Source organism: Polyergus mexicanus, unplaced genomic scaffold, assembly GCF_030449975.1.
Source record: "Polyergus mexicanus isolate NDT 795.1 unplaced genomic scaffold, iyPolMexi1.0 SCAF_4, whole genome shotgun sequence".
Taxonomy (NCBI): domain Eukaryota; kingdom Metazoa; phylum Arthropoda; class Insecta; order Hymenoptera; family Formicidae; genus Polyergus; species Polyergus mexicanus.
In genome coordinates this window covers 6,613,466-6,640,525 of record NW_027223324.1, presented here as the reverse complement: position 1 = coordinate 6,640,525, position 27,060 = coordinate 6,613,466, and the positions used below count along the sequence as shown (strand labels likewise).

The following is a 27,060-nucleotide window of genomic DNA, read 5'->3' as shown; positions in this document are numbered from 1 at the left end:
AATGCATAAAAAATGTATATACATAGAGAAAAAAAATGTTTCTCAATAATATGTAATTACATCTAGCTTTTAATAATCTGTTTATAAATTTATTAATTCAAAATAAGTAAAGAATACAATTGTGATAGAGAATAATAGAATAACATGATTATATATACGCATATTATATTCGCAAGCGTCTACACTCTTACACGCGTGTAATTAATCTATTTCTAAGATTCTCGATCAAAACTAGTAATAAGAAGCAAAACATAAAAAAATGGTCAAGTCACCATCACATCTTTTATTAACTTATATAACAAAATATAGAAATTGTATGTACTTATCTCTTTTTATTTCCGTCACATGCAACGACAACATGAACATATAACTTGTTATACTTTGTAATTAAACAACCATTGCAAGCGTTCATTTCATATATAAGATAGTGATTCACGATGCAATATCTTCCAGTATTCTTGAAAACATTGATATAAGCAGCACATGCTTAACATATGTCCTACAATACCGATTGTCATACATACGGTGGAAAAAGATTATTATTGATAAACGCTTCTTTTTAGTAAAGGTAATATCGATTACGGATTATTGTAACATCATCTAACATATATCACTGCATAAGAAACATTGAGTTAGAATAGAATCTCAGACAAACTGCACATTTTTATAATAGATTATATATAAGTTTGGTTTATTTCCATTAGAAAAAGTATATAAAACAGAGTATATTAATTATTGTAAATTTTCAAGTTTTAACGCTTTGATTATCTTAAACAAACTCAAATAATATTTTAAAAAATTTATTAAAGTAAATAAAGCTGACTTCAAATTAAATACAATGTATTTTTTACATATATGTGCAATAGAAAATGCAGTACTTATTAAATTTGCGAGAAAAAATAAAAAGTTTATTCTTGAAATAGTTTAACAGAGAAAAAAAGAAAAAGAGAGAGAGAAAGAAAGAGAGAGAAAGAAATTTAGTTTACATTAATTACAATATACTCCTTTAACATTCGCACAATTCTTTCATTCCGCTTTATTTTAGCTGGCAAGGCGTTATACATTTATACTCCTTCGTAAAACATACTCTTTTGCGCACTCCTTGTTCTGCGATATTTTATTGCAATATCCCCAGCTTGTCATGTTTGTCTTTTACTCTCATTTCCCACTATTTCTAATCTATTTCTTAATTGATCTTGTAACATGCTCCTTAAAATCTTAAAAATAAAAATATACATTATAGTATAGCCCCTGTTTTATGGACATAAGCTGCAGCGCTTGCAGCATACGCTCCACTTTGGTATATTTATCATATTGTAATATGATCCCCATATGAGGCCCGATTATGCCTTTTGCAATATACTCATCTGTGTTTCTCCCATATCAATTAACATCGTCGCACAATATTCAAAATGAGGCACTATAATTGACTTATATTGTTCAATACATCTAGTGTATGCCGATATGTAATTACCTATTCTATTCAAAAAGCTCTTTTTTCCCTATTTTCTTTAGCATATAATCACAGTGATCCTTAAATTGCAAACTATCAATAATTATGGCTAGATATTTCATTTTTTTTACATGTTCTATCACAGTTCCATCCAATTTTAATATAATATTACCTCGTAGTTCTTTTCTTATATTTCTGACTATTATATATTTCGTTTTCCCTGCATTCATTTTTAACTTATTTATATTTATTCACTCTTCTATTATAATAAATGCCATATTCATTTTGATCTCTAATTCCGCGCTATTTTTTCCAGTTACATATATTAACGTATCATCTGCAAACATTTTTGTACTATATCCTTCTGGACAGATTTTGATTATATCATTTATATATACTATAAATAACAAAGCTCCTAATACAGATCCTTGTGGTACTCCATATTCTATGGCCATTAATTTAAATCATTTATTATTAAATTGAACCTGCTGTGTTCTATCCTTTAAATATGATCTTAACCATTCTATAACCATTCCTCTAATTCCAATTAATATAATTTCTCTAATAAGCTTCCTCTATTTATTGTTTCAAAGGCTCGCTTACGATCTGTTGTGCCTTCGGAGAGGCACGGTAGTTGGGATCGTTTGCCGGAAGGAATTTAGAAATTCGGGCTCCGCCCGAGAACTTCACTGTCTTTATTTGATTAGAAATGACACCTTTGCAGTTAAATAAATATATTAATATCTATTTTATTTGTGACTTGGCTTGATTACAATGTTCCCGCACTTTCACTCGCGTCGCGTATCGCGATAACGGATATCTTGAAGTGCGCGTGTCTAGAGTCGAGTTTCGGTCTCGAGACTCGCCTCTCGCTTCTTCGTGTATATTTCTGCCGACTGCGTGGCTATTCAATATTATAATAATTATTGATACTCGTTTTGACAGTCGCGGTTGTTAGAGATATTGCTCGCGTAAAGGAATAAAGATTGCCTGTTTGGTAGTTATTGTGACTACTATTAATTAATGATCAAGATTGTCCGCGTAATATTAATCGTAAAGACTGCCCGCCGTTCGTTAGCGGTGGGCCTTTTTATTAACTCCCTTTGGCTACCCGGGAGGGGGTCGTTTAGCGACAAGGCTGTGTGTCGTGTCGCTTGATTTTGGCAATATCCGGATGCAAGCTAAGAAGTTCTAAGTAGGATTTCTTTGCTTGCACTTTCGCAATTTCTTTATTCCTTTTTATTTCGCTTTTAAGTAGGACTCTACGTTGCATTTTCGCAATGTCCTTCTTCCGCTCGCCCTGATTTCCGCGTTTTCGCAATGAAATGATTGCACGGTCGCTCGGGCTTAGCGCGTGGCTCGCGTTGTCAGCGCTTTGTTCGGTCAACGCTCGTAACGTGATCTGTATTCGCGTTACACGTTGAGCAATCATATAAAATAATATGTATTTAGAATAATATATTTAATAATTCGTGTATAGCCTGTTCGAGCTATAACAGATCCATGAAAATTATCCCTATCATTTTTACCTCACTAACTATCAATGCCCATTCATCAATGACTGTTTGAATCGCTGTTTCACACGAATACTGTTTTTTAAAGCCCGATTGATGCTCTCTCTCTCTCTCTCTCTCTCTCTCTCTCTCTCTCTCTCTCTCTCTCTCTCTCTCTCTCTCTCTCTCTCTATAATACAATTATCTTCCAAATACATTTCAATTTACTTTTTAACTACTAATTCTAACACTTTTTCAAATATTGGTAACATATTAAAAGGATGCCGGATTACCGACAGAATGCGAATATCAGTTATTTTGCAAAATCTTTTTGTTGATTATAGATATCAACAAATCCTTTTCCATAATTAAAGTATACATAATAACGGAGTGCGGAGTTCACGATTTCATATGAAAAGTGAAAAAAAAATGAGAAAATTACAGTTTTGTTATCTGCTTCTGCGTCAACATTTACTTAATATAACAAATTTGTAATCTACACGTGCCTAATCAGTAAACTCCGCACTCGGCATTTCAGCAAAGAGTATAAGTGAACTTAGAGAAGTAAGTTTAGAAGCTTTATAAAAAAGATTTTGCAAAATAAAATTTTGGTGCATATGTGTGTGTGCGAAATCGAGGCTCAAGAGTAAAACAGAGCAGTAGATTAGTTGCGTGATGTCGCGATAGACGGAGCTGCAATGTTATATGACAAGGACAAACATAATTGTACCATCTTTGTTTCTTTCATGTGTATGAGAGTAATATACATGTACACACTGACATTATTGCAGTATTTTTTCTCTCTTGATCATACGCTCTGTCTCTTTCTAATCGCTCGCTCGCTATCTATTACATATCGCTTACATGCTTTCATGCTTCTCACATATTCACTTACGCGTTCACTCGCCATATTCTCTCTCTCTCTCTCTCTCTCTCTCTCTCTCTCTCTCTCTCTCTCTCTCTCTCTCTCTCTCTCAGCTAGTTCATCATTATATTCTTTTATTCATTTATTCCCATTATTATATTTTTTTATTTGCTCAACTTTTATTCTTTCTATTCTCGTCTCCCTACATGAAAATAAATAAATTTATTTATTTATTTATTTACACTCATATCTTTTTTCTCTCTTTGTCCATTCTTCTCTGTCCATCTCTTTTTTATCCGAGCATACTATGTGTGTTATATATTATCTACATGTGTGTATATGTAATAGTAACTTCAAATTTATTAAAATATAATTAATCTTTTGCTTATTTGTATATTTCACTGAAAATTGATTATATTTATTTTGCAATAGTAGTTGTGTCACAGTAATTAGCCAGAGGCGATCAATTCGTGAGCTATTGTAGTTCTTGAAAGAAATATTTTCCACCAAATGCGTTTTGCATGTGCGCTTTGGTTGAAGAATATTTCCCAGAAGCGATCAATTCGTGAACTGGTTGTCGATAGAAATATTTCCCACCAAAAACGTTTTACATGTACGCTTTGGTTGAAGAATGTATCCCAGAAGCGATCAATTCATGAACTGGTTGTCAAAAGAAATATTTCTCACCAAAAACATTTTACATATATGTTTTGGTTGAAGAATGTATCCCAGAAGCGATCAATTCGTGAACTGGTTGTCGAAAGAAATATTTCCCACCAAAAACGGTTTGTATGTGCGCTCTGCTTATTAAAAAAATAACATTTTGTCCCAGAGGCGATTTTTATTTGTGTGCTGGTTGGTTTAAATTTAAAAAATATTTTATTCCAGAAGCGGTTTGCATTATCGTAGACGTTTCTCAACCTTTGGGCAGCAACCTTCCTTCAAAGAGTTATTTATTATATCAACAGATTCCTCTTTTATTACGCAAAATATTGCCTTTAATATATCGCTAATTATTTCCTCCTTTGTATCTTTCTTTTTCGGTAGTCCCATAATAATTTCCTGTAAATGCTCTATACTAATCATCTCAAAATTTTCCATAATTCTCTCGTTTTCAATAACATAAATAATTCTTTTACACGCACTCTCAGGCTTACTCCCATTTATAGATTTCACTATACTATTAATATTTTGTATATAATGTAAATTAAATTTATCTGCTATATTGCATCCTTCGTGTTTGTCTAATATTTCAAAATCCATATCCTCTACTTCCCTCTTACCTCCTGGTTCGCGTCTAATTATTTCTTTTAGTGTTTTCCACATAGATGTAGGATTTTCTTTATTAAGATCTATCATATTTTTATAATATTCATTCTTCTTTGCCCTAATTAATTTAACTACTGTATTTCTTTCAATTTTAAATTGCAACCAATTTTGTTCCGTGTCAGCATACAATGCCTTCCTATATGCTTCATTCCTTTTAGCTACTACTTCTCTTATTTTATCCAAAAACCACTTTTTCTCTTCCCATACTTTCGGACTTCTAAAATTTTTCCTACCTTGCAGTAGCGTCCAATACATTTATTATACTATCAACAAATTTCTTCGCTCTTACACCGAACTCCAATATCTTGGTTTTTCTTTTTTTCCATTTATTTTCCATTAATTTAATAAATTCATCTATATTAAACTCCCTATAATTTCTAACATTAAGTTCTTTGTATTTATTATCAATTTTATTCGCATTCAGTTCAACTTTTAGCCACGCATGGTCCGTTATTTTAGGTTTATGTATTATTTGCACTTCTATTTTATTATTAGCGAAAATTAAATCAATAATTGTCTTACTATCTTTCGTAATTCTCGTCGGTTTATTTACATATTGTTTTATGCCTAAGCTCAACATTGTCGTTTGTAACTTCTTCGTATAAAACGAATCTAACGTCATATCTATATTGAAGTCTCCTATTACCATACATTCTTCCCGTATTACTAACTCTTCTATTATATGCTCCAGAAATCTCACGAAATCACCATGCGATGCTGGTGAATGATATATTACCATTATTATTCCTCTATACAATTTTTCTTTCGCCTCAATTGCAGCACACCAACAATTTGATTCTAATTTTTTTATTAATACTATTTCATATTTAACATCATCCCTTATATATAAAACAAACCCTTCTGTATTTCTATTTTCAGCATCACATCTAATTATACTATAAGCTGGTACGTTCACTTCACTGTCTTTAATTTCAGCAGTCAATCTGTTCTCTGATAACGCTATAAATGCCGGATTTATTTTCTTCATAATCTGATGCTGTATTTCATCTTAATGCGCCATCAAACTTTGCGCGTTTGTATACAATATTATTTCCGCTTTTTTCTGTAGTTGCTATTTCGCATCCTCCCAGCCGGCTCTCCTCTTCTCCTCTTGTATCGCCCTTTTAAATGTTGGACATTCCGGGCTAAGGGCGTCGTGTTCATCACTTATCTTCAGGTTGTATGTTCAAATTTTAAATATACAATTTACACATTTTTTCTTTGTCGCCATACATTCAATCGCTTTATGATTTCCTGCACATTTGTGGCATATTTCATCTCGCGTACAATTTTTTGCAATACGATAGTATCCCTAGTATTTAAAACATCTTTTAACATTAATGTGATTGAATATAGGACATTTTCACATTTAGTTTCTCTTTTTTTAACGTCAATTCATGCATTTTTTCATCTACTTCAATTATTATCAAACCTTCTTCTTTTTTTTCTTCTAAGTTGATTGTTATCATTTCTCCTTTCTTTAACTATTCTCTTCACTATTCGTATTTAAAATCCATCATTTATTGCATCAACTCTATTTTGCTTCTTGCTTGTAGTTATTAAGTCATCATCATTCAATCTTATTTCTTCTTCGCTGATATTGATAATTTTTATTTTAGGCTTCATCTGCGGTGATTCCGTAACTTTGAAATTTTCTCCCAGTTTATCCTGCACTGTGACTTTCAACTTTGTCATTTCTTCTCCAGTTTTATAACCCATGATCACTGTTACCTCGCTTCCTTTTTTTACCTTCGTTATTCGCATCGCCATGTTTTTGATATCTACCTTTTCTTTTATCAATTTTTTTGTAACTTTATTCTCTTGTTGAATGTTGGGTTTGATAATTATAACATTCTCTTTCTTTTTCTCTTTAGCTGCTTCATTATAGCTCCTTTGTATTTCTCCTGTTGATCCACATACTTCTCTGTATTATGCTTCTCAACTCTTCTAGCAGTTCCTGCTTAACATTTCCCAATTCTTCTCGAACTATTTCCTCGACCATCATTTAAATTTTCTTCTTACATGCCGTTTCATCTTTTATTTCTTTTACAATTTTTATCAGCCGATCTATTTTTACGTCAATAGTCGATGATCCATTCACTTCTGATATTCTATTTCCACTCGTAAACGAACCTATAGACCCTGTAGATTCTAGTCTGTCCGTGGTGCTCCCGGCCACTGCCGATATCTTCTTCATATTTGCTTCACTTTCAATTGTAAATCTGTTAAAAAAAAGAGGGAGAGGAGAAGAGAGAGAAAGAAATAGAGAGAGAGGGTGAGGGAAAGGGGGAGCGAGGGGGAGAGAAAGGGAAGTGAGACGGTGAGAGAGAGAGAAAGAGACAGATGTTTTGTAGATATAATAGAAAGACAACTACATATGTGTATTCAGAAAAAGAATTATGCATATAAATGCTGTCGAAAATTGTGGTCTTTTGCGCCATTTTGATAAATTTTTACATGTCAATACTTTATTTTTCTTATTTTCATGATCTTATCATATACGATTTTTTGCTTTTTTAAATTCAATGTTATCATTTGATGGTGTTTTAAATGGTACAAATGTTACATGCATACAAAAAGTTTAAAATTGAATGTGTAACATTTTTGTAAATTTGGTTTTCAACACTGAAATTATTTATTGTTATATTTTAGATAAGAGTATATCAACTCGTGATGTTACTCGCGGAATTATTTGGGGTTTTCATTATTACTCTGAGTGTTGTATACATATATTATAAATATGTATTGCTCAATTATTGGCGCAAAAAGGGTGTTTTTTATGTCGAGCCTACAGTGCCAGCTGGTAATTTGACAGCTTATGTGACTGGAAAAGTGTCAATAGGTGAGTATCTTTACATAAAACTAATAATAATGCATTTAAAAATATTTTGGCTGTACAATAATAGTAAATAATTGTTAGAATTTAAAAATCTTAAGTTTATACTCTTTGAAAAATCAAATAAATAAATCTCTGGATTATAAAAAGAATTAAAATATCACAAAATAATATGGTTTTTAACATTTTCATAAAAGAAAATAATTGTAATTGATATATTTCCTAATTTATGATTGTTCTCGGTTAAAATATTTTTTATAATTTTTTATTTTTATTTGGCGCAATTTTTTATATCATTATTTTTGTAGGATATATTTGTACAACTTTTTTTATTAAAATATTTTTATAAGTTTTTATTTTCAATAATTAAAAATAACACTATTTTGTGCCGATTAACTTAAAGTAACACTATTTTATAACTATATATAACAATTTTTCACAACTGATGAGTGTACTTGGCGCCTTTTTTACCTTTTTTTAAAAGGTAAGTTTTTAGGGATTATAAATGACTCATTCGCTTTTGGTATTCTTGTGTGGTATGAAAACAAACATTATGACAAATTACATCAGAGAGTACAAAATACCTGTCAAATAGTTAGAACAAAGCCGGGAATTTGTTCAAATTTTATGGTACAAAGATGTGAAACGTGTATAGAAATAATAGCAAAATGTAGAAAACCTTCTGTAAACTTTGCAATTTAAAGAACTTTTTTTTCTTTTTTTGCAAGAACAATTTCTTTTTTTGGCCGAAGAAATGGCAAAGTAATCCGTCGTTGAAGAATTGTTTATAACTCCGACAATATTAATTTTTCGACCCATGTTTATTAGGACTTTTTTCCTTCATTTCGTGAATACTATCTGCTTTTAAAGTCCTGAATCTTTTTTTAACACCTTGTACATACGAAAAGAGAGTGTGATATTCTTTATTAATATAAAAACCTGATCAAAATTAGAAAAGTTCAAATTATATTTGAAATAAGAAATTAATTAGTAAACGTAAAACACAATATATATCAAACATAAGACTACGGTTACTATGGGAATATTTATCTCTAATTAAAAAGAAATAAATATACTTCCGAGACATTGGCCGCATTCAACGCACGCGCACACAACAGTTGCGGGATCGCTTCCTCACCCAGCGCTTTTTTCCGCTGAACGTTTTGCAGTGCGATATTACTCGACATCTGATCGACACGTGTTTTATTTTAACCAAAATAACGCAGACAATATATGACAATTCACAACAGTTGCATCGATGTAACATAAAAATTTTTGCTAGAAAAAATAGCGTCCGCTGCCATAACGTGTTGTGGAAGCGCTTCAGATCATAAGCCTTTCAGCGCATAAATCCGCAACTATTTTGTGCGCTGAATGTACTCATGTATTCTTTTTCTAATTTTAGTGCACGAATTGCTAAGAGATAACTTAAGAATTGCGTTCCGATATTCACTGTCAGTATTGAAAATCTATTATAGTATACGCGCGTACGTGATGTAAACTATAGATTTTCAGTACTGGCAGTCAATATCAGAATGGAGCCATAATATGCGCAGTTTATACTTCCTACATCTATAGTTTTTATGCGCGCGCGCACGCACGCATGCACCCACGCATACACGCACACATATACAATGAATAGTTTATTTTGCTATATTATTTTTGCTATATTATTGTATCTCTACTTGAAAAGTTGCTGAATTGAATATGAGATTTGTCAATAGGTGAACTCTTCCGTGATGCTTATATGAAATATAAGGATCATCGTGTATTTGGGATGTATACATTTTTCAAGCCAAATCTGGTAATCGCCGATCTCGATCTTATTCGAATAGTTTTGGCCAAAGAATTCGGGAGTTTCCATGATCGTGGGATGTTTTGTAATGAGAAGATTGATCCACTGTCTGGCCATTTGTTTTTATTGCCTGGGAAAAAATGGCGAAATTTACGTGTAAAGTTGACACCCACTTTTACTTCAGGAAAAATAAAGCAGATGTTCATGATTCTGAAGGAATGCGGCGAAGAGTTTGCGAAAAATTTAGAGAGCAAAGCTCAGATGAGAGATTGCATTGAGATAAAAGATATATTTGCAAGGTAAGCCATTTTTATAAGTAAAAGTGAGCATCATTTAAAGAAAAATTTTTGGATAATAGGTAAGTGCCCCGTAATTTGGAAAGAAATGCAAATTAAAATTACAAATATACAGCAAAAACATAAGTAGCTTGTTCGAAGGTTTGTTCTTTATAGCTGCACTGAGTTGAACAGAATTAGTGCAAGCGAGGACAAGCTAGTGTAAACAAGTATAAAGAACGTTTTAGTGCCATTCAATGCAGTGATCCACATGGCGCACCACATAATATTAAACAAATTATTAGAAAATATCATATAATATAATATTAATTATATAAATAATATAATATTAATAATAATATAATAATAAAATAATAATAATAATAATAATAATAATATAATATTATTAATATCAATGACATAATAGTATTATTATTATTATTATTTTAATTATTATAATTTATTATTAACAATAAATATAATTTTATGTTACATAACAGCATGAAAAAACTTTTATATACAAAATTAGCTTTTACAAAGATACAGAATTTTCTTCAAATTTGATACAGGTTAACCTATTACTTGATTTTCTCAAATTCAGATTAAAGTACAATTTCAGTATTTATAATTTAATTTTAAGAGAATTGCTAATTACTTTAATATTAAATAGCTTATTTTAATATTTAATAGATTACTTTAACATTTATAATAAGTTATAGTTACTTTTTATTACTATTTATAAAATTAAATCTCCACTGCTATCAACTTATCCGGTTCTTGCATGACTTGTTCTTCCTCAAGACTCACAAAGAAACCTCATAAACACGAAAATTCTAATTTTGATAAAATTTTACAGACATATAAAGAGGGACGTCTTATAAGTTAGCGGAACAAAACGAGAATCAATTCTAATTAATATTTTTATTTGTTGCTCATTTGTTGCTAAAAAGTTGCTAAAGAAAAAAATTTGTTGCTCTATAAGTTTAAAAAAAAAAAAGATGTTCCGCTAAAGGAAGATTAATACCCGTATTCATAGTCCGTCCTTGAGGAATAAGGATTCCTCGTTCCACGTTTCATAAACTTTCCTTGACCGAACAAGGAATCTTATTGGCTCCCTTATCTCAAGGAAGGTCACGAGCTTCCTTGAGGAGTGATGCGACCTTTTTAACAGACGATACGCAGAATATAACCAAATATAACCTCCAAAAGTTAGTTTCGTTACATTAGTGGTTTTGTGGTTATTTGTTGTCGCGTTCTCAAACTATAAAGGAAAAGGGGATAATGGACAATGAATTTTTAAATGATTCTGACGATGGATTTGAAGACGAAAATCCAGAGAATCGGATTCCGAAAAGATACATTCGCGATTGGGAAAATCCCGTGGAATTTTTTGAAGATACGAAAAAGTTTTCATATGTATTATATGAAATTAGTTGCAGGCAGCATAAAACTGTGCTGGCTCCAGTCGGTCACTAAAAATCCCTAAAATATTCCTTCCTTCTGAAAGGGAGATTCGAGGTCCATCTATGAAACAAGGTGGCCTTGCAGATTCAAGGAATCCTTCATGGAGGCTTCCTCCGTCCTTAAAATAAGGAAGAACTATGAATACGGGTATAAGTTAGCGGGACAATATATATATAGCAACAAAATTGTACATAACAATAATATAAGAATTTGTTGCTAATTTGTTGCTTTCGAAATATACAAGTTTCAAATTCGTTGCTTGCAAAATAAATATAAATAATGGCGAAAAGCCGCACAGCGTGCAAACTTACAACAGTAAATCTTCATCAAAAAGAAATTTGTTGCTCGCTTAAATTTGATACTGATATATTATCTGAATTTGTTGCTCTCAAAATATGCAAGTTCCGAGTTGGTTGCTTGCAAAATAAATATAAATAATGCCGGAAAGCCGCACAGCGTGCAAACTTACAAGAGTAAACCATAAAAAAAAACATTTGTTGCTCGCTTAAATTTGATACTGACGTATTGTCTGAATTTGTTGCTCTCGAAATATGCAAGTTCCGAATTTGTTTCTTGCAAAATAATTATATGCTGGAAAACCACACAGCGTGCAAACTTATTTATACTTATTTTACAAACAACAAATTTGGAATTTGTATATTTCAAGAGCAACAAATTCAGACAATATATCAGTATCAAATTTAAGCAAGCAACAAATTATTTTCTGTTAGTTTATTTTTGTAAGTTTGCATGGTATGCGGCTTTCCGGCATTATTTATACTTATTTTGCAAGCAACAAATTAGGAACTTGCATACTTTGAGAGCAACAAATTCAGACAATATATCAGTACCAAATTTAAGTAAGCAACAAATTTTTTTCTGATAGTTTACTCTTGTAACTTGCACGCTGTGTGATTTTCTGACATTATTTATACTTATTTTGCAAGCAACGAATTTGAAACTTATATATTTCGAGAGCAACAAATTCTTATATTATTGTTATGTACAATTTTGTTGCTATACATATATTGTCCTGCTAACTTAATCTTTTTTTAGCGGAACATCATTTTTTTTAAAAAGGAGCAACAAATTTTTTTTTGGCAACTTTTAGCAACAAATGAGCAATAAATAAAAATATTAATTAGAATTGATTCTGCTCATTTTATTCCGCTAACTTATAAGAAGTTAAAGAGGGTCAATAGATAAATTCAGAAATTTTCAGTTGCTGCCCAAAAACGGTTCTAAAGGGTGAAAGCACCTCTCATATGTGGAACGGCTTTTTACTTTTCTCAATATATCTCAAAAACTATTTGAGATATCAAAAAATGTTTTATACAAAGGTTTATGATAAAAGCAGCCCTATTTAACCACATTAATAAAAATTTTAAATAATTATTTTTTTTTAAAGAATTTTGAAAAATTCTTTTTAAAATTTTTTTTTTGAAATTTGTATTAATATAGTTAAATAGAGTTATTTTTACCATGAAACTTTTGTATAAAACATTTTTTAATATCTGGAATAGTTTTTGAGATATATCGAGAAAAGTAAAAGCTCTACATATAAGGGATGTTTTAACCCTTTAGAACCGTTTTTGGACGGCATCTGAAAATTTCTAAATTTATCTATTGACTTTCTCTACATGTTTATAAAGTGTCATAAAAATCAGAACTTTCGGGTTTGCGAGGTTCCCTTGTTAGTGCAATGAATAAACTGTTACATTAAATTTCATTGCACTGCAATAAAGCACGGGTTTGTACTGTGTTGCATTGCAATAAAGAACGTTTTGGTGTCACTAGTGTATATGTATACACTAGTGCAGAAAATTCAGCTATAAAGAACAAACCTATAGGATAAATGTTATTTTTATTACAAATTTTGCGATTGATTTAGATTTAGAATCAATTTTTGCTGAATAAAACTGTTGAGACATCTATAGTTTTCGATTAATTGAACAATAACTGGAACAATTTGGAAATAAAAAGAGTTATTGACAAATAAAATTTCGGAAAAGAAAATGTGCATTATATACAGGGTGTTTATTTGAACATTTTTCACCCTGTTTATTTTGTGATCGACTAATTTTTGCGAAAAATGTTTCACATAAAAAAGTTTTATGACTTCGAGGGGAGCATAAAATGGTGCCATTGATTCAATCTTGGATAGTCGTTTGAAGATCATGTGAAGGTCACCTTCAAAAATGCTTATTTTCGAAATTTAGGAAAAATGTTTTAAATAAAAATTGTAACATCTTAAATGGTGTATTAAGCAGCAATGTTAGTGAAGCTTTAAAGCATTGTTAAGGTCACGTAAAAATCACTTTCAGATAATACTAATACTGGCGGTACTGTATTTTTCAAGCCTCATAACTTGGAAAATGCTTAATATAGGAAAGAATTTTAATATAGTGTTTTGAAAAGCTCTTGAGATAAGTTACAAGAATATGTAATGAAAAATGGGGGTTTTTCACTTAAGAAATTGAAGGTGACCTTCACATGATCTTCAAACGACTATCCAAGGTCAAACCAATGGCACTATCTTATGTTCCTCTTGAAGTCATAAAACTTTTGTATGAAACATTTTTCGCAAAAATTAGTCAATTACAAAATAAATAGGGTGGAAAGTTTTCAAATGAACACTGTATACATACATATCTTACATATGGTGCACATAATTATATCCTTCATTTAATTTCAACTAAACATGTAACTTTGATACATGTTTAATTAAGAAAGATTAATTAAAATAATATTAAAAATATTAGATATTCGACGGATATTATTATGTCAACGGCTTTTGGAATTAAATCTAACTGCATAGAGGAGCCAAATAACGAATTTCGATATTGGGGGAAAAAAATCTTTGAGGAGAGGCCCTTTTGGAACGCTCTGTTAATGTTTGCACCCCAAGTTATGGATTTCTTTTCCATTCCCTTCACGGATCGGGGTGTCACTAAATTCTTTATGAAAATGTTTCGAGATAACGTGGAATATAGACAAACTCATAATGTTGTCAGGCATGATTTTATGAATCTCCTCATACAACTCATGGAGAAGGGCTATGTCGAAGCTGACGATGAGAAAGATGTTAACGATATATCTTGTAAATAAGTATTTAATGTTGATTTAAAATTAACTGCTTTTACTCTTATACACACCTTCCCACACAACTATTTTCTTTACGCCTTTAGAAACAGAGTTACATAGTTATAAAAATGATAATATGCATACAAATATATATGTGTATTCCCAGTAAACACAAAATAAAAGTAACATAACATCAATATTATAATTTCCCACTCAACAATATAACTGTTATGTACAAGGTATGTTACATTGCAGTAGTTATATGAGAAGTTGTGTGAGAAATTATAATATTGATGTTAAGTTACTTTTATTTTGTGTTTACTGAGTTGGATGTCACTTAAAGACCGCCCACTAGATACATAGCGTTATTCCTTATCAAAAAATGAGTCGAACAGTTCTGAATCATTTTTTTCTCTAAAGCACACACCTACCAGGCTCACTGACGTGCACCCGGTTAAAAATCGACGGTGATTGGTTTGACTTTACTCAATAATTACTCATTTATTAAGTCTTATAGAAAAAAATGATTCAAAACTTTCCGACTAATTTTTTAGTAAGGAATAGTGCTATGTACTGTATGGACGATCTTTAAGTAACACCCTATATATGCATACATAACACACATATACGAATATATTTAATATATACGTGCGTAGATTTATTTATAAAGATACTGATTATAGGGGAAAGCAGGGTAAAACCGGGTACTTTTTTGGATTTGTCTTCCTAAAAAAAATCTGCGAGTTAAAAAAATTTTGCCGACCGTTAGTAATCTTTAGTAAACTTTAAACTATGAGAAAATAAGGCTAGTTGCTGAAAAAAAAATTTTTGGTTACTAAGAAAAACAAGATTTTGTGGAGAAGTCAAAGTACCCGGTTTTGTCCTACTGATAGGGTCAAACTGGGTATTCATTTAAAAATATGCAAAAAATCGTGTAATTACAAAATCTAGATTTATTTTAATCAAAATAGCATATAAAGATGTATTCTATTGACAAAAATCACAAATAAAGATATCCTCTTGTTCGACATTACTGCAGAACTTCCTTATTTAACTTTTTAACTTTAGGGGTCTCAAAAATCTTTTTTTTAGTGGTTTCTTTTTCTGACTGTTAGTTTTCGTTTCTAATTGTTTTTTTGTAGAGAGACAAAGTCAGGATAACAGTTCTTCCTCTTTTCATTACATGAGATGTGTAAGTACTCGGTTTTGCCCCAGCACAAGGAAAATAACAAATACGACGGTTGTATAGTCCGGTGTACAAAGTGCTGATCAAAACTAATATGATATATTCTCTAATATGCACAAAATGCAATGCTGCATTTACCGAAACAGATGCTCTATATAGAAAAGGTGTACGACGACTCGATTCTTCCCTCGATATCGATCTTTTTGGGGCTGAAAACTTTGAACTTCCACTAAAAAAGAAATATCGTATGCACTGTTTATTTTAAAATAATGATGGCGCCAATCTATAAATAATAACACATGTTAGCCATAAATAGCAGCACTTATTACAAAAAAAACAGAGGTGCCCGGTTTGACCCGCCTACCCGGTTTTACCCAGCTTTCCCCTATATGTACATTATATAAAAACAGCTTTAGAATTTTCTTCTTAAGTATTTCTGCCTAAGATTACTCTGAAATAATAATATCTTATTTAAACTTAGCAACTGTGAATAAACTTACCATGTTGGAAGCAGCTGCACAAGCTTATGTTTTCTTCTTGGCTGGCTTTGAAACTTCCTCGACAACGGCGACATATTGTCTATACGAATTAGCTCAACATCATGGTATACAGGATAAAATTCGTCAGGAAATTGACGAAATGTTAAAACAGCATGGGGGACTAACTTATAATGCTGTGAATGAAATGATATATCTTCATAAAGTAGTAAATGGCAAGTACAATATATAAGTTTTATGCATATATATATATATATATATATATATATATATATATATATAATATTTGATAATAACTGTAATATTTTAGAAAAAATAATTTTTTTACATATTGCAGAGACTATGAGAAAATATCCGCCTGTACCTGTCTTAAATCGCGTCTGCACCAAGGAATTAGATCTTTCAACAACAAATATTCATGTGACAGAAGGGACGTTAATTACTATACCGGTATTCGGATTGCATCGGGATCCGTCGATATATCCGCATCCAGATAAATTTGATCCTGAACGATTCAACGCGGATAAGATAGCAGCTAGACATCCTTATGCTTATTTGCCATTTGGGGAAGGACCACGAGTTTGTATTGGTAAGAATAATCTTATTTAATTTACATATTATTATTAATAATCATTATCAATATAATGACGAAGCTCCTATGAAATCAAAACAAGTACACAAATAGGCTTAAGGAGCACATAAACATCAAATAAATATAAACTTATAAACATAAAATAAAAGGTGCAGGTTTTAATTAAAATAGCGGATAAAGCGCAATCACAAATATATAAACTCGCAACGCGAATAGTAACAATATAACTCCAATAAAATTCAAACGTTTCTGTCCACTGGACTTTCTTCAATGGTAAAAATAAACAATAAAATACGGTCAAAACCGTTTTAAAATTAGCAGTCAGCAAGTAAAAACGGAGATACAAAAAATTAAAAAGTCAAAAAAGGCAAAAATGATCAAAACTGTTTGAGAGCCCTCCAAAGGTACGGTCCGTGAGTTAATTCATTATCCACCATATAAAGTTTTCCTAAGAACTTGCGGAAAGAAATTTTTTAAGTCAGACAAACGCCTGAAAATTTAAACAGTGGTGGGATAATGAAAAACAAACCTGTATAACTATCTTCATTAGCCAAAAGCGACTCATCTAAGGAAAGCCCACGCCAGACGCCAGAATCATGTACGGACCTTGTATGACAGTGACGCTCCGCAGTCAAACTCTAACTGTTAAGTAGGCACGGGAGACAAACACAAACGAAAACAAAGATCAATGAGGCAAACAACAGGCATAAAATTAAGATTAAAGGCGGTAAACTTTAAATCTTACCGAGCTTGTCAATGATCGGCAACTATGAGGGGTCCAGTAATTCAGTGTCGCTTTGCAAGTTTAAACCTGATTTCTGTCTTTTTATAAATAACATTTTGGAAATAAGTCTTCTCGTATAACAAGGCTCATTGTCCAAAACCCAAGTATATTGTCTCAATCAAAATCATGATTTTCATTGATTCGATGCTCCGATATCACAGAATTCTGGAAACGAGCTTTGTTTATATGATTTCGATGTTTCTTTATACGGGTCTCTAACAATCTCTTCGTTTGGCCAACATAAGAAGCATTGCAGTTTTTGCAATCAATTTTATATACTACGTTATTATGATATGATTGAGGCAATAAGTCTTTTTGTATCTTTATGAAACGCTTTAAATTGTCAAGACAAATGTAAGCCAAACGTAAATCGTTATTTTTTGTAATAGAAATAAATCTCTCCAATACACTGGTTGTGAACTCCACAGTTTTCACTTTCAACGGGAAAATTTACAAACAGACTTTTGGCACACCCATGGGCTCCTCTCTTTCTCCTATTATTGTGGATATTATTTTGCGGGATTTCGAATCGAGGGCTCTTGCTACACTTCCAAACACTTTATCTTTCTAAGTTAGGTAAATAAATAAATTTATTTATTTTCATGTAGGGAGACGAAATAAATAAATTTATTTATTTATTTTCATGTAGGGAGACGAAAATAGAAAGAATAAAAGTTGAACAAATAAAAGAATATAATAATGAGAATAAAAGAATACAATAATAAACGAGCAGAAAGAGAGAGAGAGAGAGAGAGAGAGAGAGAGAGAAAGAGAGAGAGAAGCGCGAGTGAATGCGTAAGTGAATATGCGAGGAGCATGAAGCTAAGCGATACGTAGTACATAGCGAACGAGTGATTAGAAAGGGACAGAGCGTATGATCGAGAGAAAAAAGATATTGCAATAATGTTAGTGCTTACATGTATATTACTCTCACACACATGAAAGAGACAAAGATAGTATGGTTATGTCTGTCCTTGTCATGTAAGATTGCGACTCCGTCTATATATTTTTTTTCACTTTTCATATGAAATCGTAAACTCCGCACTCCGTTATTATGTATACTTTAATTATGGAAAATGATTTGTTGATATCTATAATCAACAAAAAGATTTTGCATAATAACTAATATTTGCATTCTGTCAGTAAAAAAGCACAGTTCGACATCCTCTTAAGCCTATTTGTGTACTTGTAATCATTATCAATCTTTTAAATGTACAATTTTTTTATATAAACTTTTTATGGTAATTTGAGATATAAATTAGCAATGCGATTGGATATTTTAATATTTATATTTTCAAAAATTTACAATTGTATTAAATGTTTTTTTTATATATTTATAGTAGATATTTCTTGCGATAATAAAAAATATTTAAAAATGGTCTTTTTTCAATATTTGATTTGATTATTTTAATATTTTTTATTGAATCTATCAATTGTTCTATTAAAATATTTTAGTGTGTCATATTTATTTTAATGCAATAACACATTTTATTCGAAATGCCATATACATGTGTATATTACTTTCAAGTCTGCATTGTGATATAATCTTTCGCAAATACATTTATGAGAGATATTTAATTAAAATAACATATTGATCTTATGTATAGTTTTATATGCATTTATAATATTCGTGTACGAATCAGTAATCTTTTTATTAGATTGTACCAAAATATCTGTGATACAATTTAAAAATCCTAGATTATAAGCTATTTCGTCGCTGCCAATGTCTCAACATCATTAATTCTTAGGTACTAGATTTGGCTACATGCAAACAAAAATTGGACTCGTAAGTCTTTTGTCAAAGTACAAGTTTAAACTTCATCCTCGAACTCCGATTCCGCTTACTTTTGATGAAGCGCCCATTGTACTTACAGTCAAAGGCGGTGTCCATCTTATCATCGAGCCGCGATAAAATAACATTTTTGAGTTGAAGTGAAATTTCTGTTTGATCCGTCCAAAAAATATTGCTGAATCAAAGTGTAAGCCTGTTTTTTGTATTATAGTTTATTTTTGTTGTTTATACATATATGCTTTACTATTATATCAAATTGCAATTCAATATTGTACATTTGCAGAGTTGGGAAGTAACGCGTTACTTGTAATGGTAACGGCGTTACAAATTTTCTTTGTAATGGAAAAAGTAACTTTGTTACATTTTTCGATAATGGATAACGAATTTAACAGTTATTTTTATCGTTACTTTTTCGAATTTACTCGATATAATTTTTAAAAGGAGCATATTGATAAGGATGTTGGAATGCAGTATTACATGAAAATTACTGAAACCTCATTTTGGTATCTTGTTTCTTTCTACTTTATACGACAATGTTTAAAAATTTTTAGTGTTTATTTGATTTTGTATTAAAAAAATTGTATGTAAAGTTTATACATAAAAAAAGTAATGACTCGTTATTTTTTGAGTGACGGTAACGAGTTACTTTTATAAAGTAATTTTCCAACCCTGTATATTTGAAACATATTATTAATGATAATTAATTAAAAATATACTTTTTTGAACTTGTTAATATACTTAATTGTTCATTCATCTAATTGTTTTATAAATAAGCTGCGATAAATTGATCATATTTGAATTATCTTTTTTAATTAGACAATTTTCGAAAATGTGTTGTTTTTTCACATGTGTATGTTATATTTTATAATACATTACACACTAGCTATATATTAAGTACACACACGATACAAGACACACATATGTGGGTGTCTATACACATCTGATCGGATTGCATAAAATTTATTCGCGATGAAATAAAGTAGCGTTTAATTGACTGATATTTTGAACAACTGATACAGTATTATATCATCTATATATTTAATCATTTCAGTATCTTACTTTGCTAAAACATATCAATCCTCGATGTTAAATAATGATCTACACAATCAGGCATTTTTCATTAAATTTTTATTAAGGAAAAATTAACGTAATATGTATATACACCAGAAAGTTTGTGCGCGCGAAACGACTGAAGAATAAGTTTAGACATTTCTCGGGAAAGAAAGAGAATAACGTACAGTTTAGGATGGCAACAATATTTTATTCTGCAGTCTGGCAAGTAAACGCACAAATGATGATAATGCGCACAATCGCTGAGCCTGACTGATTAGAAAGGAGCAAAAGAGACCCAGGCATCTTTGTGTATAGCGCCGCCATATCAATGAGTAAGTGACGCAGTACACATGCAAAGGGATGAATTGCAAAGGAAGAGGCGCGAAGCGGGGATGGCCTTTAAAGGTGATAACCCTTATAACTTAATGCGTCTATGGGCAAGGTGTTGGCCAGACTGAGAGGCTCGTCGGCGGGGACGGCGTGCAAAGAGACCGGATGATTTGCGGTCGCAGTCGCAGCCGCGGTGTTGGCCGCGTGCGCGGCTGCAGCCGCTGCATTGCTCTGCGCGGCTTGGGCGGCATTGGCAGCCTTTTGCGCCGCCGCCTGCGTTGTGTCAAAATCTAAGCGCGCCGCCGCGAGTTGTTCAGCTATCGTTTCAGCACGTGCTTTAGCTTGGCCCACCATTGTCGTTTGCGCGGCCAGCTCGGCCGCAGCTTCCGATGCCGCTTGTGCAGCATGTTCGGCGGTCGCTTGCGCCGCATTTAACGCTGTGGTTATCACTTGCACTTGATGCATTGCTTGTTGCGCCGCATTTCTTGCGGCTGTGGCCGCACGTTGGGCCTGTTGAAGTTGTTGCTTCTCACCGTCTACCGCGACTTGTGCGTCCCTCGACTGTTGTTCCAGACCCATTACGATAATCTGTTTGCCGGCCAAAGCTGCAGCGGCTGTCGCCGCGGATTGCGCTGCCGCTTGAGCTAGCGTATTCTTGGCTACATATGCCGCCTGTCCAGCCGCTGATGGTTGCTGATTCAACTGCGTGTGAGCCTGATCAGCGGCTCCTATAACCAAGGTATCCGTACACGTAAATGGAGTATGAAACGCGCTCACTTTATATATATATATATATATATATATATATATATATATATATATATAGAGAGAGAGAGAGAGAGAGAGAGAGAGAGAGAGAGAGATTCTAAAAATTACTGGCAAACTTTAGAAGCGTATAAAGGAGTCGGAATATAGCAACTTTTGACTAGGATTCCATGTTTTTTGAAGTAATCGGTACAAGCCTATCTTAACCACAGTCGTACATACAGGTCTTGAAACAGGTCACAATTTCAGTAGTGGGGATATGGTCGCTTAATGAAACAGTTTTTAGTTCTCTAATGGCCGCTAGAGTCGTTGCGGTAGGATAACCGCTATGACGAGAGACGCCGGAGATCGGGGGAATATCTCGCTGTCTTTTTTTCTCCCCTTTCGAAAATAGAGTTAGAGAGATATCCCCCCCTCCACCCCCCGACCGCCGACGTCTCTCGTCATAGCGGTTATCCTATTGCAGCGACTCTAGCGATCATTAGAAAACTAAAAACTGCTTTATTAAGCGACTTTGCCCCACCATTGGAGTTTCAAGACTTGTATATACCATCGTGATCTTGATGCTTCTTGAAGGAGCAAAAGAGATTCTTCTTTTGGGAGCATATTAAAAGCTTCGTTTACGAGACACCGGTGAACGATCCAGAAACACTTGCAGCATTCAATGTGATCCGGGATATGCCTGGAGTATTTAATAAAGTGCGCCAAAGTTTCGTTTGATGAATGCTTGCATTGTGATGAACTTTGAACACTTTTTGTAATACTATACAATATTATTGTGTCCATATAACCTTTGATTAATTATTAAATTTTGTACAAATTAAGATTATTTCTCTCATTGGAATGTTGTCCACAACACGGCTCTAACTCTCTCCTATACCACCTATACTGAATGGTGGCAAAATAATGATGTCGGCTACTACGTGGCGCTAGTAGAATACTTTGTCCGCTTCAATTTCAAAATTCAGAATCCGCGTTTCGATTAATTGTATTTGAGAATGAAATATGCGTACATTAATATTTGCGTATATTAGGGTAAGTTGAAATAAGCTGGCCAAGATATCCTGCTAGCGCCACGTAATGAGCGGCATCATTACGTAATCAATTATAAACTTCATGTGTTCTGTTCTTATACATAAGTTCGTGGTTCATAATATAGTTCCTTTCATTCAAAGGTTTATATCAATTCAGGATTACTTCAGAGAACATGCGAGTTCCTAGTCAAAGTTACTATGTTCGGACCCCTCTATACGCTCCTGAAGTTTGTCGTAACCTTCAGAATCACCCTGTATGTATATAATATTGTACACCGCGCAATGCTATATTATCTCTATTTACGAGTATTACAATTACTTATTGCTCGTATCGACATTATCGCGCGGGATGAAAAAAAAAGAATGATTGCCAAGTTTAACATATCTAACCTTTAGCTATACTGGCTAAAGGTCCACCCACACTATAACCAGGCCGAATAAGACTTGAGCGATGACCACTCGCAGCTACTGTCGCGACGGGTACTGTTTCGACATAATGAGAATTTGACTCAATCAATCCTAATGCGGGTGCACCGTGATCCACATATTCAAACTCATAATTATCAACTATTTGTTGATCGTGAATCTGCTTTTTAGCTTTGCTGCAATACGTGAGAGTCACACAAACCAGGAACACCAACAGGATCTTCATGTTGAAGTATTGAATTTTTCTTGCGATTAATAAATATCTGTAAAAGCCAAAAATTAATAGAAAGTTAAAACAAAGCTAAAACAAAGTTAAAATTGATTAATCAATTTTATAAAAAATGTAAATTGCGATATAATTATTTAATTATTTAATTTTAAAATCTTTTTGCATTGACTTAAAGTTCTATACAGGTAAATGAATTCTATAAAACATAAAATATGTAAAAGAATTCACATAGCGAACGATTCTTATATTGCTTCAGTATAAATCTTTATATTATAACTATGAAAAAAAATAAGAATAATATTCGAGTTTATAATTTATTTTTTAGACGTATAACAGCGGATATGCAAGATGATACTGAATTTCCTTTCGTGTCCCGCAATTATTTCTTTTGATATTTTTTCTCTCATTGACGTGCGGTCTACATACGTAGAAGCGAATTTGTCAATTGATCACAATAATCAATATTCATTTACATATTCGATTACGTTAAAAAAATATAACATAGCGCAATATCAATGGAATCGATTTGCGGACTCAATTTTAAAATTAGTTGAGCGTTTGCATGACTACATCAATGCATATGTGAATAAATTTTGGATGAGATTTGTATAAATATTGAACTACGTTCTTACTATATTTTTGTATATTAATTATTTCTTTAAGAAAAATTCATTCTTTTCTTTTTTTCAAGAAGAGAGAATGAAATTACTACATCGTATATCGAAAAATGTTGGAAATCTCTAAAGTGCGGCGATGCATTTCAGGTTTTATTATTTATGTTGATTCAGTTTCGTAATTGCTTTTTCTCTGCCTGGCTTGTTTCTATCACGAAAATTTCTTTCCAGTTCCGTCAACGATGCGCATGACTGCACGATGAGACTGATTGGTTGAGTATAAATCAATTCAGGCGTGAAAAAAGAAAACTATTGTGCCGCGGCGATGATACGGTATCATGTTGCATAATAATTGATCGTACTGCAATATTGCTTTGATTAAGCGGCCAGAGAAAGTGACGCATAAAAACTTAAAGAAAATCACGAAAGAGATCGATATATCATACCGATCGATACACAGTGGATAAGAGATTAAACTGATACGAGATGATCATTTACACGACTGTATCTTGGAATTTAATCTCTTTACATCATATATTATTTAATAAAAAAAATTAAAAATAGAAATGCCGATGCATGAATGATTAGAATAACTTGTATGTATATACACGTGCTTATGACGCAGGCACCACCTTTCCAAGTGTCGCAATTATACATCACGATCACTTAAAATCGAAAACCCGGTTTCGTTTCGCTCTGAAAAGCGCTCGTGTACGTCATTTGTATATTATGAGATTTTTATCTTATATGAGATCTGACCTAACGTAAGCGATACAACACTATATAGATAATAGATAGCTATAAAACCATAATTGAAGTTGCTTGCAAATACGATTATAATCTAAATTTTAAATTTACGTTTTGATCACACACATACATATTTTATATAAACAATATATATATATATATATATAATAAAAAATATAATATTATATTTGAATATTATATTTATATAACATTTTATATATAACAATATAAATATATATATATATATATATATATATATATATATATATATATATATATCTATATATATATATGTATAACTAATGGGCATTTTCTTTATTTTCTCCGATATTAATTTAAAATAATTATGTAAACAACAAAATGTAATTAATAGATATATAATAAAATAATTTCTCCCAATATTGTCAATTTTCATTTTTGTCTTTGTAACAAGGCATTTTTGACAGATTCTAGTTATATCATTATACGATATATGATTTTGCATAAATTAAGAAACACACTGGGTTTTTTACATTTTCGAGCGAGTAAAGTTTGAAACGTATAAAAACTTAATTCTTCTCCGCACAAACAAATTGATTACATTAACTATATTTTATATCAATCTACGTTCTCTTATTTTGATTATTAACAAAAATGTAAAATTGATTCATGTGTGTGATTTATATAACGTTATATGACGATTTATATGATTTATATGACGTTTCTCATACAATTTCTATGGAATTACATTACACATGTTATAAAAAATTTAATTATTCAAATTATAAGGTAATATCTCTGAATTGTATGTAAACTTTTTAATGGCAGCTAAAAATAACTCTCTCACTTTGAATTGTATAAAAAAAAACTTTTATTTATTATTAAAGATGCGATTAATTTTAAAAAAGTAACAAGGAAACCATAAATTTGAAGAATATCAATATGTAATATTTTTTACAGCTATTTATTTAAATATACAAAGCAACAGCAAAGATATGTTTATAATTAGGTGGATAAAATTTATTAATAATGCATAGCAAATCAATAATAAAATTGATTTATTATTATTGGTTTTATTACACTAATATGAATTATTTATGTCAAGATTAGACTACGAAACGAAATGATACTGCAATAGTAAAAAGCTGTACAATACAAAAAGCTGTCCAAATTTAAAAAGAACATATTTCTTACGTTTATATTGTTTGAAATACAAAATAATAAGGTTTTTAATGTTTTCGTAAAATAAAATAGTTGTAATTAAGATTTTTCCTAATTTATGACGAAAACTTTTGAACGTAAATACCTGAAATCAATTGCAAGAAACAAAAAAACGAATAATTTACAGAAAGATTTCGGGTTACAATAAATATTCCTCTATGGTACAATTTTTAGTAAACAACTTTTAAATGTGAGTAAGTGGATCACAAATTAAGCACAAATATTTTTTAGAGTTTTCTTGATATATGTGAAAATTTTTATTTTGCTGACAATGTTTCTTCCTTGTCAAATTTGTCAATGAGTGCTACAATACGCGCTTTTTTATAAGAATCAATACAAACTTTAAACTTAAATAATTTCCCAACCGTTAAGAGAATTGTGTTCAATGAAACTGTGCAGGTTTTGCACACATATTCAGAAGAAATAGTAGCACAGTCTACAAAATTTTCATGCTTTTGTCAATGTTTTGATATATAACATATACATCCTTAAGAAGTGTAAATTATTGTAAAGAGTAACTTGCGAAATGAATTATATAACGCAATTGATTTTTGCTCAATGTGGAAATAAATGATTTATGTATGTCCACAGACCGATCTTAAATATTCTAAAATTAAAAATATTGCAGTGTTGCATTGTAATTTATAAAATAAACAGTTCTAATTTTAAAAGTGAAAAATATAAATGATCTCCAAAAACATCTTATAAAAATATAAAATAAAAAAATGTGTATGTGTGTATGTGTATTAGAATAAAATTATATATATTTTAAAATCATAATTATAAAATTGTTTCAAATATTTATAAATATTTTTTGATATTACCAAATATCTCTAAATGATTATAGTTCTTTTTATAGTTTTCAAAGTTTCAAAGCATCAAATTTTACAGATCAAAATATTTTTATTGCAAAACTATTTTCTTACATATAAAAAAATATTTTCATTAAGAACGATGTTTTATCGCGCCTTACCTATTGTTTTTTCCAACTAGTCATAATTTTTTTCTCATTTTCCTTATCACCGATTTACCTTGTCTAAATTTTAAATTGTTTGTTTTTACTATATACAGGGTGTATCTGAAATGATGCACTAAACTTTAGCATATTCTAGAGGACAAAATAAGACTTTTTTCCTCTAAACATAGGTACGCAAATGAACCCTCTCCCGAGCTAGAGACCCCTAAAGTTTGGGGAAAAAATTAAAAATTGGCTATAT

The 27,060-nt window shown here is 31.4% G+C and overlaps 2 protein-coding genes across 3 annotated transcripts; one reads left to right on the top strand and one right to left on the bottom strand.

The window, feature by feature from the left end:
- The first annotated feature begins 482 nt into the window (after window positions 1–482).
- Window positions 483–20,445, top strand: LOC138932183 (probable cytochrome P450 6a20). 2 transcript variants are annotated; one of them, XM_070293763.1, is made up of 8 exons: window positions 483–568; window positions 7,793–7,982; window positions 9,701–10,070; window positions 14,273–14,610; window positions 16,262–16,492; window positions 16,615–16,866; window positions 19,402–19,632; window positions 19,729–20,445. In XM_070293763.1, the coding sequence occupies exons 2-7, from the start codon at window positions 7,814–7,816 to the stop codon at window positions 19,563–19,565; spliced, it is 1,524 nt and encodes a 507-aa protein (XP_070149864.1). In that variant the 5' UTR covers window positions 483–568; window positions 7,793–7,813; the 3' UTR covers window positions 19,566–19,632; window positions 19,729–20,445. The 2 variants fall into 2 exon arrangements, with proteins under 2 accessions (XP_070149864.1, XP_070149865.1); XM_070293764.1 differs by lacking the exon at window positions 483–568 and adding an exon at window positions 6,299–6,317.
- Window positions 20,446–20,615: 170 nt separating this feature from the next.
- On the bottom strand, window positions 20,616–23,309 carry LOC138932185 (antifreeze protein Maxi). Its single transcript, XM_070293765.1, has 2 exons — window positions 23,018–23,309; window positions 20,616–21,556 (listed from the first exon to the last, which is right to left on the bottom strand). Exons 1-2 carry the CDS (start codon window positions 23,277–23,279, stop codon window positions 20,898–20,900), a joined length of 921 nt encoding a protein of 306 aa, XP_070149866.1. The 5' UTR covers window positions 23,280–23,309; the 3' UTR covers window positions 20,616–20,897.
- Between the last annotated feature and the right edge of the window lie 3,751 nt (window positions 23,310–27,060).